Source organism: Papio anubis, chromosome 10 (genome assembly GCF_008728515.1).
Source record: "Papio anubis isolate 15944 chromosome 10, Panubis1.0, whole genome shotgun sequence".
In the NCBI taxonomy this organism is placed as follows: Eukaryota; Metazoa; Chordata; class Mammalia; order Primates; family Cercopithecidae; genus Papio; species Papio anubis.
This window is the reverse complement of record NC_044985.1, coordinates 58,233,692-58,246,853: the sequence shown is the minus strand read 5'-3', so window position 1 is coordinate 58,246,853 and position 13,162 is coordinate 58,233,692. Positions and strand designations below refer to the sequence as shown.

The window sequence follows — 13,162 nt, the reverse complement described above, 5'->3', positions numbered from 1 at the left end:
TGGGCAGGTTGTTCAGGTTACGGTTCCTAATTGGATTCTGAATCTATAGCTAATAAGATATTTATTTATAGCACCGTCAGATAATTGTATTCACATAAAATGTCAGCATCTTACAAGTGGAACCCACTGCTGAAGATCAGGAATAATTACTAAGGCCATTTTGATTTACATTGGAAAATGCTCAAGTTTTTAGTTTTGTTTTTTTAGTTTACTTACTACTCAAATAGCCCCTGCATTTGGAGGATAGGAAAAGCAAGGTTTTCTTTTGTATTATCAAAAATAATTTACTTTGAATTTTTCTTTAGAAACTTAAAAACTTATGGTTATACCATACTGCTACATTTTTTAAAAATGGTTTCAAGTACTTACATAGTATTTTTTATTTGCATTTTCACTAGTTTTTCCTGGCAGCAGTGCTGTGAGACAGGTGACCATGTGGCACTCTTTTACAACTAGGAAACCAAGTTCCATAGGGTACCAGCTTGCTCAAGGTCAAGATTCACATTAGCATTTATAGCCATGGATGTTGATTAGCTGTTTGTCACTCCCTGTGTTCATCTGCCTCCCCAAAGAGGAGGAACCAAGAAGAAACTCCTACTGCTCTCAAGATGACTGGTATTTGGTTTCCTGATGCCACTTCTGCCTGGAAACAGATCATATGCATCACAGAAACGTGCTTCTGTAATTAACAACAAAACTGCATTTAAAGAACCTCATTCTTCTCAAGACCTAAAATAATTTCATAACTATCTTATTCTTTTTTAAAAAATTATTTCATCATGTCACAGTAATTAGTTCAATAGCTCTTTAAAGGATTGTAAAATTTTTTTAAATTATATGGTTGTCAGTATAAACAGATTTTCACCTGTTTTCAGTTTCACTGTGCCATCTCCAATCTCAGTGCTAATTCAAAGCCAAAACACCCATTTAGCTATCAGTATGCACTTGTTTTGCATATACATGTGTACACATGCATTTTTTGTGTTTCTGTGTGTTTACTCATTTCTCAGCCAAATACCCTAGAAAATCTCCACCCTAATTAAAGGGCATGTGTCCAGCAGGTCCCCATCAGCTGTACACTAATGGTGACTACGGTGATGGAATATGGATATAAGGTTCTGCACTACGTGTCTTTTTTTGCTCCAGGCCCCCTCCCACCACCTCCTCCAATAAGCAGAAACGGCAGCACGTCTCGGGCCCTGCCTGCCACCCCTCAGTTGCCGTCCAGGAGTGGAGTAGACAGTCCAAGGAGTGGACCCAGGCCTCCCCTTCCTCCTGACAGGCCCAGTGCTGGGGCACCTCCCCCACCTCCACCATCAACATCTATTAGAAATGGCTTCCAAGACTCTCCATGTGAAGGTGAGGTATGGTCCGACTCCTTGGGCTATAGGGCAGCAACTAAATGGTAAATCTGTTTGTATATGTGGTTTGCTTGTTTGCGTTTAATTTCTTGTTCCATCATTATCACACTCCATTGCACTGATCTAACTAACCATTCTAAGGCCCACAGTGATTTCAAATTAAAATTAGCAATCCCCCTTCCCCACTTCCCAAAAAGGCAGATCATTTTTCCCTGATCTGTTCTTTGTTTGGGTCTCATTTTAGTTAACTTTCCAGAGATTCCAGGATTCTGAAAAGAATCTTTTAATAGCTTCTTCTTATGTACATTTCTAAACAGTTCACTGTAGGTAAGAGGCCCGATGGCCTGCACATGTTAAACTGCCTATCTCTGCCATTGTTATCAATGGGGAAAAAGGTGTCCTATACCTTAGCCCCCAGCTCCTAAGAGGGACTGGCTGGATCCTAATCACTCTCATTAAAACCACTTTGCTTTGATTTGCAGGTCTGTATATATGTCAGTGTTCTAATTCGTGACCTTTGCAGCACTTCCAGCTTTTCTGTAAACTTCTAGGCATAAAAACTAGCACTGATGTCTGTGGTTCTCTCTCTGTTTCATTCTGTGCCTTTCGTTACGTAAGTCTTCATAGCAGATTGTCTGTCACTGAAGATACTGCTTGTTTCTCTTCCCAGATGAGTGGGAAAGCAGATTCTACTTCCATCCAGTTTCCGATTTGCCACCTCCAGAGCCATATGTACAAACGACCAAAAGTTATCCCAGCAAATTGGCAAGAAACGAAAGCCGGAGTGAGTATTTCTGCCAAGGTTTTTGAAGATTCATGCTTGAATAGCCTGAGTGACACTCGGGCTGTATAGAAAGTCCAGGCCTCTTGCCTGGAGTGGGGTAGAGAACCTTTTGGAGCCATCTGCATTCTAGTAAATTCCCCTTCCACAGGCAGTGAGGAAATTGCAGATGCCCAGAATGCATATGAGAAACAGTTATTTTAATGTGTCATTACAAACTCAAAATACCATGGTTTGCTAGTATTAAATTTTATTATTTTGCTTCTTTGGACGATCGTCCTCCGTTTTCATCTTCCTGAGACAGTACAAGTAGAGCCATCTTCTATTCCTTCTAGTTTGAAATTGGCATAATGTCTGATTAATTATAACAAAAACTCCCTGTAACTGCCTTGATCTTTCAAACATATGATAATCATAGCTTTACAGAGCATTACATGAAAATGTAAATATATCCAAAATCTCTCTACAGAATAGATATTTTCATTTTACCAGATTCTCATCCAATTTTTTATCCATATAATTCTGATTTTTTATGTAGTTATAATGACAGTGTATAGTTTTGTGGCGGGGTTTACATAACATTGCTTAGTAAATAGTGCCCATGTTATCACATGGTTTTTATTTCAGCATATAGTAATTTACCATTACCATGGACATTTAAATTATTTCTGTTGTTCTGGTAATGTAGGTCATGCTACCATAAGGAAGTAAATTGCTTTTCCTCCATTGAAAAAGGGTGTCAACAAGAAGGGAAAATAGACAAACTGGAATTTTATAACATTAAATGTATAGGAAGTATTACAGCTCTTTCAGAATTTGTCTAGCAGGCTTTCCAGGGTTTTGCTGGAAAGCCTCTTAAATTTACTTTTAAAAAAACACAATAGCCAGGCACGGTGGCTCACGCTTGTAATACCAGCACTTTGGGAGGCTGAGGCAGGCAGATCATGAGGTCAGGAGTTCGAGACCAGCCTGACCAACATGGCGAAACCCCATCTCTACTAAAAATACAAAAATTAGCCGGGCATGGTGGCGTGCGCCTGTAATCCCAGCTACTCAGTTGCTGAGACAGGAGAATCGCTTGAACCCGGGAGGTATAGGTTGCAGTGAGCCGAGATCGCACCACTGCACTCCAGCCTGGGCAACAGAGCAAGACTTCGTCTCAAAAAAAAAACAACAGCAGCAACAATAAATCTATACAATGAAGAAAGAATTAGCATGAAATATGCGTATGTCACCCATGAGGCTGAGGTTCGTGGCAGCCTTAGCCTCAGAGCCAAATTCTCAAACCAGAAATAGAGAAAATATAGCCTAATAAGTCAAATACGTCACAACACCCTAGCCATGGCCTCACTCCCTAGCAGAGCTTCTTATACCTACTCAGAGCCTACTGATTGTTTTCTAACACAGTTTAAAGTAATTTTTGGTTGGTTGGTTCCAAACCTTATAGGAGATTAGTAACAGCTAAAGTTAAGACTAGTGAGAAGCAAAATCACTGACATGGGAGAGAAGTGACAGATGGCAGTCCCAGGTCAGAGGAGGAGACAGGAACATGGCTGTGCTGTGTGTTACAGCGCAGGACAACACCAGATGTTTCTGTTGGGTTAAATTTCTATTGGGTTAAATGGGATTAAATTAATTGAGTTAACCTGTGCTTTGTGCCTCTGTAGAAAAATTTAAAGAGTTAGAAAATATAGGAAATTTTCCATGGACAAATGCTAGAAGAAAACAGAATACTACTGCTTAAAAGGAAAACTTTAATTCCTGGAAAAATTTGTTTATGTGGAAGACTGCATTCATAGACAATACCTAATGAAGAGGTATAGCTGTAATAAAATCATTATACAAGAGTTGATGATTGAAATTTTTAGTGAAGACCAGGCACAGTGGCTCACGCCTGTAATCCCAGCACTTTGGGAGGCCAAGGTGGGCGGATCACTTGAGGTCCGGAGTTCGAGACCAGCCTGACCAACATGGAGAAAACCTGTATCTACTAAAAATACAAAATTACCTGGGCATAGCGGCACATGCCTGTAATCCTAGCTACTCAGGAGGCTGAGGCAGGAGAATTCCTTGAACCCAGGAGGCGGAGGTTGCAGTGAGCAGAATTCACACCATTGCATTCCAGCCTGGGCAAGAAGAGCGAAACTCCATCTCAAAAAAAAAAAAAAAAAAAAAGAAAAGAAAAATTTTTAGTGGAAAGTAAGTTTTCACATGGGACAGGTATCTTTGAATGCTCTGTGTGTGTGTGTGTGTGTGTGTGTGTGTGTACGTGTTCACCAGAAGAAGGGCTTCTGTTTGATAAGGGTACAACCCTTCTTCCTTCTTGGGCACCAATAAACGAATTGACTTTAAGGAGTTGTTCATATAGACTCTAAATATTTTTTCTGACTTACTATTTTCCTCTTATTCTAAATATTATTTGTGTTTTTAAATTGGTAACAGACCATCTTCCCTGTACCCTCTAGATTTTTAATGTAATAGCTAAGCATATTTCTTCTCCCATCCTCCTTTAAGACTCAAGTAGGCAATGTAAGGACTAGAAGTGTGTCCTGCTCACTGTTGCATCTTCCTTGAGGGGCACAGAGCCTGAAACATAAAGGGCATTTTCAAGTATTTCTTTTTAAAAATGTTCTTATAGAGACAGGCTATCTCTGTGTCGCCCAGGCTGGTCTTGAGCTTCTGGCCTCAAGTAGTCCCCTGCCTTAACCTCCCAAAGCACTGGATTATAGGCATGAGCTACCACACCTAGCCTAAAAGTAGTTTTTAAATTGGTGAATTAATTTCCGCTGTCTACCAAATTTTTTTTGTACATTTGCCTTAAATATTTCCAGCATTAGGCATGTTTAATATTTTATAATGATAATGTATCATCTAACAAAAATAAATAAGGCACTGTCGAGTACCAAGTTTTCCTCTGCTCTGCAGCGACCTCAGCCTCCCAGCCCACAGCCTGAGAGCACACCCAGACAGCCCTGAGCAGTACCGAATGCACTTGGAGTGTACTCTAATTACAGCTTTGGACTAGGCCAGCCCTCATTCTACTAACCACTTGCGGCGGGTCAGTTGATGGTCAGGGCTCCATGATAGGTGTCTGGTTTACATCCAGATGAGTCTTTTCTCAGATGCCTGCCCAAGAAAATATTTGGTTGGGATGGTGAGAGGAAGAGGCGCCTTTTTCAGTGTTTTCTCCTAACTCCTTTCCTTGCTCAGAAATTTGGTTCTTTCTCAGAAATCCCTAAATGGACTAGTAGGGTCCCTATCAAGATCCCTACTGAGGAATCTGCCAGTTCCAGCCCACTGAGTCTCAAGAGTAGTGGTTAGAGCAGACCTACCTGATTGACACGTGCACCGGGTAGACCTGTTCACAGCATCTGAGCACCTGACCTCATGCCGAACACCTGTTAAATTCTCAACAAGGCTGGGTGCGGTGGCTCAAGCCTGTAATCCCAGCACTTTGGGAGGCCGAGACGGGTGGATCACGAGGTCAGGAAATCGAGACCATCCTGGCTAACACAATGAAACCCCGACTCTACTAAAAAATACAAAAAAAAAACTAGCCGGGCGAGGTGGCGGGCGCCTGTAGTCCCAGCTACTTGGGAGGCTGAGGCAGGAGAATGGCGTGAATCCGGGAGGCGAAGCTTGCAGTGAGCTGAGATCCGGCCACTGCACTCCAGCCTGGGTGACAGAGCAAGACTTTGTTTCAAAAAAAAAAAAAAACATTTCTCAACAAATGTTTGTGTAGTAAATGAATTTTTTTTATGTGAATGGGTTTTAAGCCTAGTTACAGTGGACTGATAGCCCATGAATAGCTTGGTTTTTGGTTTCGTTTTGTTTTTGAGACAGGGTCTCACTCTGTCACCCAGGCTGGAGTGCAGCGGCACAATCTTGGCTCATTGCAGCCTTGACCTCCCAGGTTCAAGTGATCCTCCCACCACAGCCTCCTGGGTAGCTGGGACTATGGGAGAGGCACGCACCAACCTGCCTGGCTAATTTTTTGGAGACGGGGTTTTGCTATGTTGCCCAGGCTGGTCTCGAACTCCTGAGCTCAAACCATCCTCCCTCCTCAGCCTCCCAAAGTGCTGGGGATACAGGTGTGAGCCACCGCAACAGGGCCATAAATAACTTTTAAAAGAACACATTGATAGAGCACTTGAAAAGATGCTCAACATCACTGATTTTTAGGGAACTGCAAATAAAACTATAGTGAGATACAACTTTACACCCATTAGGATGGCTACTGTCAGAAAAGCTTTCTCATTTTTAATTAGAAGATACCTAAATGCCCAACAAAAGGGAATTGACTAGGTAGACTGTAGTGTACTCATATTTTGGAATACAGTCTGTCATTAATAATCTTTGCAAAGAGTAATGCCTTTGAAAGATGTTCAAACTGATTACATGATCTTATTTCTGGAAGAAAACGGGGAACTGTTCCTAAATAAAAAATATACACGTAATTGGTTATCTCTGGGTGCTGGAGGAATGGGTGAGTTCTTTGTTTTTACTCATCCATATTTTCTAAATCTATAATAAACACACACTGTGATAAGAAGAAAATGATTTTTTTAACTTTGTACAAGTACTTGGGAGCCAGTGGTGGATCATCCACCATGATGTTTATTCAGAACATTACTTGCTTTTCACCTCTCACTTCTCATCCACAACATATGCCAGTTAGCTGACAGCCCTGGTCATAGGGATGAGGTAGTTGGTACCCGTGCAACCATCCCCGAGTTTCCACAATGAGAACATCAGCTTTCTAACCAAAATTATATTTTGTCTGTTTTTTCACCAAGGTGGATCCAACCGAAGAGAAAGGGGTGCCCCACCACTCCCTCCCATCCCGAGGTGATCTTTGCCTGCTCTTCTCTACCCAAGCTCAAGAGCTGCTTCTGTTGCTAAGAACTGCACACCCTCCTCCCCGCTTCTTCCCTTGTGCCCCATGTATGGGCAGGAGGAAAGACGGGAGGGTGAGTGGGAATATGCGTGTGTGCGTGGGAATCAGTAAGAAATGCACCTAGCTTTTCATATTGTTTATTCTCCAGGCTATTGCTTGCTTCAGCTGCAACCGGGGTCAATAGGCTTTTGTGGTAATAGGCAGAGATGAATTGCATCCCAGCTTTCCACCAACCAAATCCAAACATTCACTGCTTATTTGCCACAGACTGTAATTATTAAAGTCCCTGAGAGCTGTTTTCTCCCATTCCTTTTTCGCATGCTTGGCCTCCTGTCTGTTTCCATGAACCACAGACCACCTAAGCAAGCTGCTGAGTAAGGGCTCACAGGAAACTTTTGCAGTCACAGGATGTCCAATCTTTGGCAGTCCGAGCTCAGCTCCAGGACAGAGCTGTCCAATAGAAATATAATGTGAGCCCCATATACAACTTCAACATTTCTAGTATATTTTCAACAAGTGAAGTTAATATGCATCCAAAGTATTTCAACCTGTAATCAACATAAACTTTTAATGAGATATTTTATATTATCTTTTGGTACCGAATCTTCAGAATCCAGAGTGTATTTTACATTTACTGGTAGCACATCTCCATTTGGACTAGTCACATTTTTAAGTGCTCAGTGGCCACATGTGGCTGGTGGCTACTGGATTAGACAGCGTAAGTCTGGAAGATGGAAGCTAGTGCAGAAACCTCGTTTAAAAAACAAAAAAGGCAAGATGGGCTTGAGCGATCCAAGAGGCAACTAAAAATAAAATTAGGACCCAGTACCTTGTTTGACACACAGTTTGACCTTCGATTTTGCTCTCTTATCTTCCCTCTTCCCTTAATATCTGTATACAAGTGTTGCTTCAAAGTACCAAGGTCAGAAATTAATTGAGTACGATTTACTAAAGTCATGTGGAATAAAGCCACTGAAAAGAAACGGAGAGCCTGTCGGGACTTCTGGGCTCAGAACCAGCTGGCGCACGCCCTCACTTGTCAGTTGGACTTCTGCCTTGTGAAATGGAAGCAGCCTTTGTTCCTCTCTGGCTGAGCAAGTTCCTGAGGCTGGGAGACACTAGGAAGGCTTGGTAGGAGGGGAAGAAAGTCAGGGAAAGGTGTCAAATCAGAAACATGGAAGAAGAAGGGAACAGATTTGAGTTGGTGGGTAAAACTCTAAAAATCTAAATCTGATTCTTATGTAAGGGTTGAGCGAATTAGGGAGATTGCTAGTGGAAATTGGAGGGAATTTGTTTTGCATCATTTGTCTAGGATCTATGCAAATACAGCTCCACTAAAGGACCATAGGGAAGAGCCAGCCTTGCCTTTTCTTACATGATTTTGTTTACAAAATTTTACTGGGACTTTTAAATCTAGCTATAGAGTTGGGAAAAAATATTTCCACTTAGATATTTTATATGGTTTTGTTTAAAATGACCATTACTTGTTTTTTAAAAACACATGACCACATATGTATATGTATATCTACCTAAACATTGTATCATGGTTTCAGTATGTTATTCATGTATTACTGGGAGATGCTAACAAGAACCCAACCCAAAGAAAATTCTGAAAAATACATTTCTATTTATAGAATAAATGTTTCATTTATATAAAAGCAAAAGAACTTAGAGTTCTAATAAATGGGATGTCTAATAAATTATGAAGTTACTGATTTGAATATATTATATTTTTATAACTTCCTTGCCAAAGTCCTGATGTAGTACATTAGAGAACCTGTGTTTCCTCTCTCATCGACCATTCATCTGTCTTCCATACAGTCATTTGGGCTTTTTACTCAAAGAGAATCAAGAAATAATAAGGTATAACAAGCCTGGCAAAGTGTTGGTTTTTTAAAAAAATTTGTTAATCTCTAGCAGTTTGGTAATTTAGCAGCATCATTTATTTGGGATTCTTTTATCTGATTTCAACAGTGAAAAGCATCCCTGTGATAAAGCCTAATGACCCATTTCACAAAAGATGGAGCTTCCCCTTCCTAGAAAATACGACAGAGAAAAGTCTGACTCAAAGAAAGTGGGTCTGAATTTTATAAGGGGTAGTAACAATTGGACAATTCCTTTGCGTATCTGAACTTGGCAGGTACCATTCTAAATTTGAAACAGGGTCATAGCTCAAAGTTGCCATTCATCCAGAATAGAGATCTTTTAGAATGTAGTGTTTTAAGTGAGTGTTTCATTAATACACCTACACCCTTTCTTTGAAAGTTTGCAACCTAATTGCATCTAAAACTTTGAGTAAGTTCTGTGGTAAAATCTTAAACTATGGAAAATTACAAAAATGAATATTTTCTTCCCTGAAATCAGAGCTTACATGTGTGTTTTTTTCATAAAATTTTCAGATAAATGTATTCAACATGTAATACAGTATTTTAACATTCACCTCTTATTTTATATTGAAATGTATTACAGTATTAAAACTCAGTGTTCAGTATTTATTTCACTATGCATATTATTTAGTAAAAGCCAGGAGAAATGTTTAATCCAATGGTGCCTTACTTTGTGATTTAAAAGAAGTCAACTTTTTTTATGTCTAAGTAGCAGATTATTTGCATATTTGTAAAAACTGTTAGGTCTTTATATTTTAAATTGTAATACCAGTTTTGTTATTTTAGTAGCAGAAATGGGATGATTGTTAAAGTTCCCAAAAAATGTTGGCGTGAAATTAATTTTTTCCTCCTTATAGTCAAGGACCGTAGAGGAAGAAAAACATTTTTTTCATGCCATGCACTATGTAAACAGACACATTTTGGTATCTGTGTCATCAGGATAGTGTAAATGGTAGGGTAGAGACTCCCCCAGACATCTGCATCTTTGTAAGTTAGCCAGACAATAAAGAAAAGCAGAATGATATGGTGTCAACTGGTGGTTTTTCTTTTAAGTATTGTTTATGTAAATATAAACAAAAAACAAGGGTCTGTTTTCTGTTTTCAACTGTGGAAAAGAAAGACAAAAAAAGGTTTGTATAAGTAAGTATTCATTGCACCTACTTGCTAATCCAATCTTCGTTTTTTCTGAGAATCTGCATCTTAGTCAAAATCTGTTTACTTGAGGCAGATGTTTCTACGAGGAGGTAAAGATGGATGGCTGAAGCAATGGATGATGAAATGACAAAGACTGGCATGGATACTGATAAATACAGGGAAGGCCAATGGGAATTTAGGAGCCTGATAACTTTCTTAATTATCTGCTGTATGTGTATATACAGATCTCAATATAGAAGAATGGCTAAGAGCTTAGGACCTGGCTCTTACTTGCAAGTCACTTCACTAAACCTGTTTCCTTATCTATAAGGTGAGGAACTATGTTATAGCATTAATATATGCATTAAATGAGATAATGCACTCAGCATTTAGCCTTAGTGTAAGCACTCATATTAGTGTGAAGTCGGAAACAAATATTTATATAATGATCCCAAATTAACTGAAGCCAAATCCACTAGAAGGGGATGTACTAGTGTACTTTGAAAGGAAAGGAGCACTAGCTCCTAGATTGAAAAAATATCCATATCAGAAATGCAAAGCAACCTCTACATAAGTAAGGGCCACCTCACCTACTGTCCTCCCTGTACCTCCAGGCCTGGAAAATGAAATTTTATCGTGCTTCAGTCATCAAAGAAATATTATTGGGTTCAGTATGAAATAACAGAAAGTAAGGGCCAGAAAGAACCTCACAGATAGGGCGACCTTAGAATTTATGATCCACAAAGGAACATGTTTGAGAGTGGAAGCGGTGCTAATAGTTGCAGTGGCAAAACAGGTATAAGTCTGGGTTGCCTTGGAAAATTGGGCCATGTGGTCACCCCACTCAGAGGTCATCCAGTCCAACCGTCTGGGCTCACAGATGGGCAATTTAAGGCTCTAAATGATGTACTGATGACGGACAATGTGACTTCTCACTGTACTGTCCCATCTTCATAGTCCTTCCTGCCTCTCTCTGTCACTGTTTCATGTGTCTTTTGCATTGGCTGGAAAGAAAAGGCCAAATGAGAGGTTACAGCGTCACAGCAAAAGCCTTGCACCCACAAACCTGCGTTTGGATTCTGGCTCTGCCACTTGCTCCCTGTGAGGCCATAGACAAGTTATTTAAGTCTGAGTTCTAGCTTCCTTGATTGCAAAATGGTTACAAAGCTTAAATAATACACATCCAGAAGCTTTGTAGGTGGTTTATTGAAAAATAAATAAATAAATTTTAAAATAAATAAGTAAATATGCAAAACTCAAGCAAGATACCTGGCACATGTTAGGCACTCAATGAAAATTAACTCCATTTCATTTCTTAATCATTTTGCCATCAAACCTCGGCCGTATTCATGACGGAATTCTCAAACACAGTCAAAGAAGTCTTGACAAAATTCAGTTACAGAATCTTTAGGAATAAAAAACCGCTTTAAGTCTGGCCTCATTTGTTCAAAGTGGAAGCATTTATTTGATTCATCCATTTAGTAAGTTTTTATTGAGCCCTTACTGTTTACCAGCTTCACCATAAATGACCTATTAATAACTGGTATCCCCACCATGACTGTAGTGGTCAAGCGATCTCTGAGTGGCAGTTAAGGAGGCCAGCACCCATTCCAAACAGGCCACAGAGGGCTTGCATACTAGTGGAGAAGACACATTAAAATAGTTCTTGCCCCCTTAAGTAATTCATTTGCTTTCTTTTTTTCTAATCTCAATGTCACAGTAAATTCCACTAGTTTTTTAAAAATTGTTAAACCTACAGGAACCTTGAAAAAAACAGTATTTAGAAGGATTTTTGATGACCAATAAGTTACCTCTTTTGGGTTTTGATTAATTTGGAAGGTAAATTCAAGGATTCCGAGTTCTCTAAACATTCCAACTAATTGAAGGCTCCCTGGGTACCTAATAGTCACCAGTTCCCTTCTCCCTTGTCTTCCCCCAGCCTCACTTCCCTCCAGCCTGAAAACTTGGTATTTAATGTCTATGTCTGGAGTTACCTTTAGCATATACGTGTTTCTCTTACTGGTAAATGTTTAGAAATGTCCCACTCATCAACATTATAGCACAAATACCTTTGTCTTAAAATGTTGCTTCCATTATTACATAGGTGCATTTATAAGAAGCTAATTAAGCTCGAGCTTTGGGATCCCCCACTTGCAAGGGGAGGGGTTCCTAACTATTTATTATTATTTTTATTTTAAAGGGTCTCATTCTGTCACCCAGGCTGGAGTGCAGTGGCATGATCATAGCTCACTGCAGCCTCAGATTCCTAAGTTCAAGCAATCCTCCTGCCTCAGCCTCCTGAGTCACTGAGACTGACAACAGGTGCGCAACCATGCCTGGCTAATTTTTTAATTTTTTTTTTTTTTTTTGTAAAGAGGGGTGGTCTCGCCATATTGCCCAGGCTAGTCTCAAATTCCTGGCCTCAAGCGAGTCTCCCACCTCAGCCTCCTAAAGTGCAAGGATTACAGGTGTGAGGGACTGTGCCTGGCTGGGGCTTCAAGTTAAATTCTCATTTTCATATCTAGTGTTTTATTTGTGATTTTATATTATTTTTCTTAAATAGGACATCTTATATTGTCTAAAGCTTCAGACCTCACAAAACCTGGACCTGCCCTTGCAATTCTGCCTTGCTCAACTTCTGGTGGAGAACTCAACCAAAGTGAATGTCTTAAAAACTTTAAGCCACCAGCTTCCCGTGAGTGACAGGTATAAGAGAACCAAAGTGTTTGCCTCCTTCATACTCCCTGAGTGACCGGTCAATGTCTCTGAAATAACGTGGTCATTGCATTGCCCACATTGCATTAGAGTCAAAAGCCCCAGAACGTGACCTGTCTAAGAAAATACGTTTGACCTTTGAGGTCCCTGGAAAACAAGTCCAGCTGTTATTAGACGTTGAGCTCAAATTCAGCTTAAGTTTTGGCCAGGAAGATGCCTGCCAGAACACCTGGAATATCCATCATGGACTTAATACGTTTTAGTCATAGGGACTCCCACCGTTTTCCTGTTTTCTCTCTGCCTTGGTAAGTTAAAGTTCACCCATCAAAATGCTATCTATCTCAGATCAGTTCCAGAAACAAAGAGCAGCAAATAATTGGAAAAACCC

The 13,162-nt window shown here is 40.0% G+C and overlaps 1 protein-coding gene and 1 non-coding gene across 8 annotated transcripts in view; both read left to right on the top strand.

Annotated features, from left to right (window-relative positions):
* The window catches only part of WIPF1 (WAS/WASL interacting protein family member 1), a 118,260-nt gene extending 108,313 nt beyond the window's left edge, over positions 1–9,947 (top strand). For 4 of the 7 annotated variants that reach the window (XM_031651368.1, XM_031651369.1, XM_031651366.1 and 1 more), the window contains 3 exons: positions 1,147–1,359; positions 2,032–2,145; positions 3,810–4,114. In XM_031651368.1, the coding sequence (XP_031507228.1) occupies positions 1,147–1,359; positions 2,032–2,145; positions 3,810–3,886 (404 nt within the window). In that variant the 3' untranslated portion in view covers positions 3,887–4,114. Of the gene's footprint in view, positions 1–1,146; positions 1,360–2,031; positions 2,146–3,809; positions 4,115–6,938 lie in introns of those variants that run through there. The other 3 variants (XM_031651370.1, XM_031651371.1, XM_017946667.3) reach the window with 1 other exon arrangement.
* LOC116269277 lies at positions 2,936–2,998 on the top strand. The gene has a single exon (XR_004176757.1). It is a non-coding gene; the product is annotated as a U7 small nuclear RNA (small nuclear RNA).
* Positions 9,948–13,162: the final 3,215 nt, after the last annotated feature.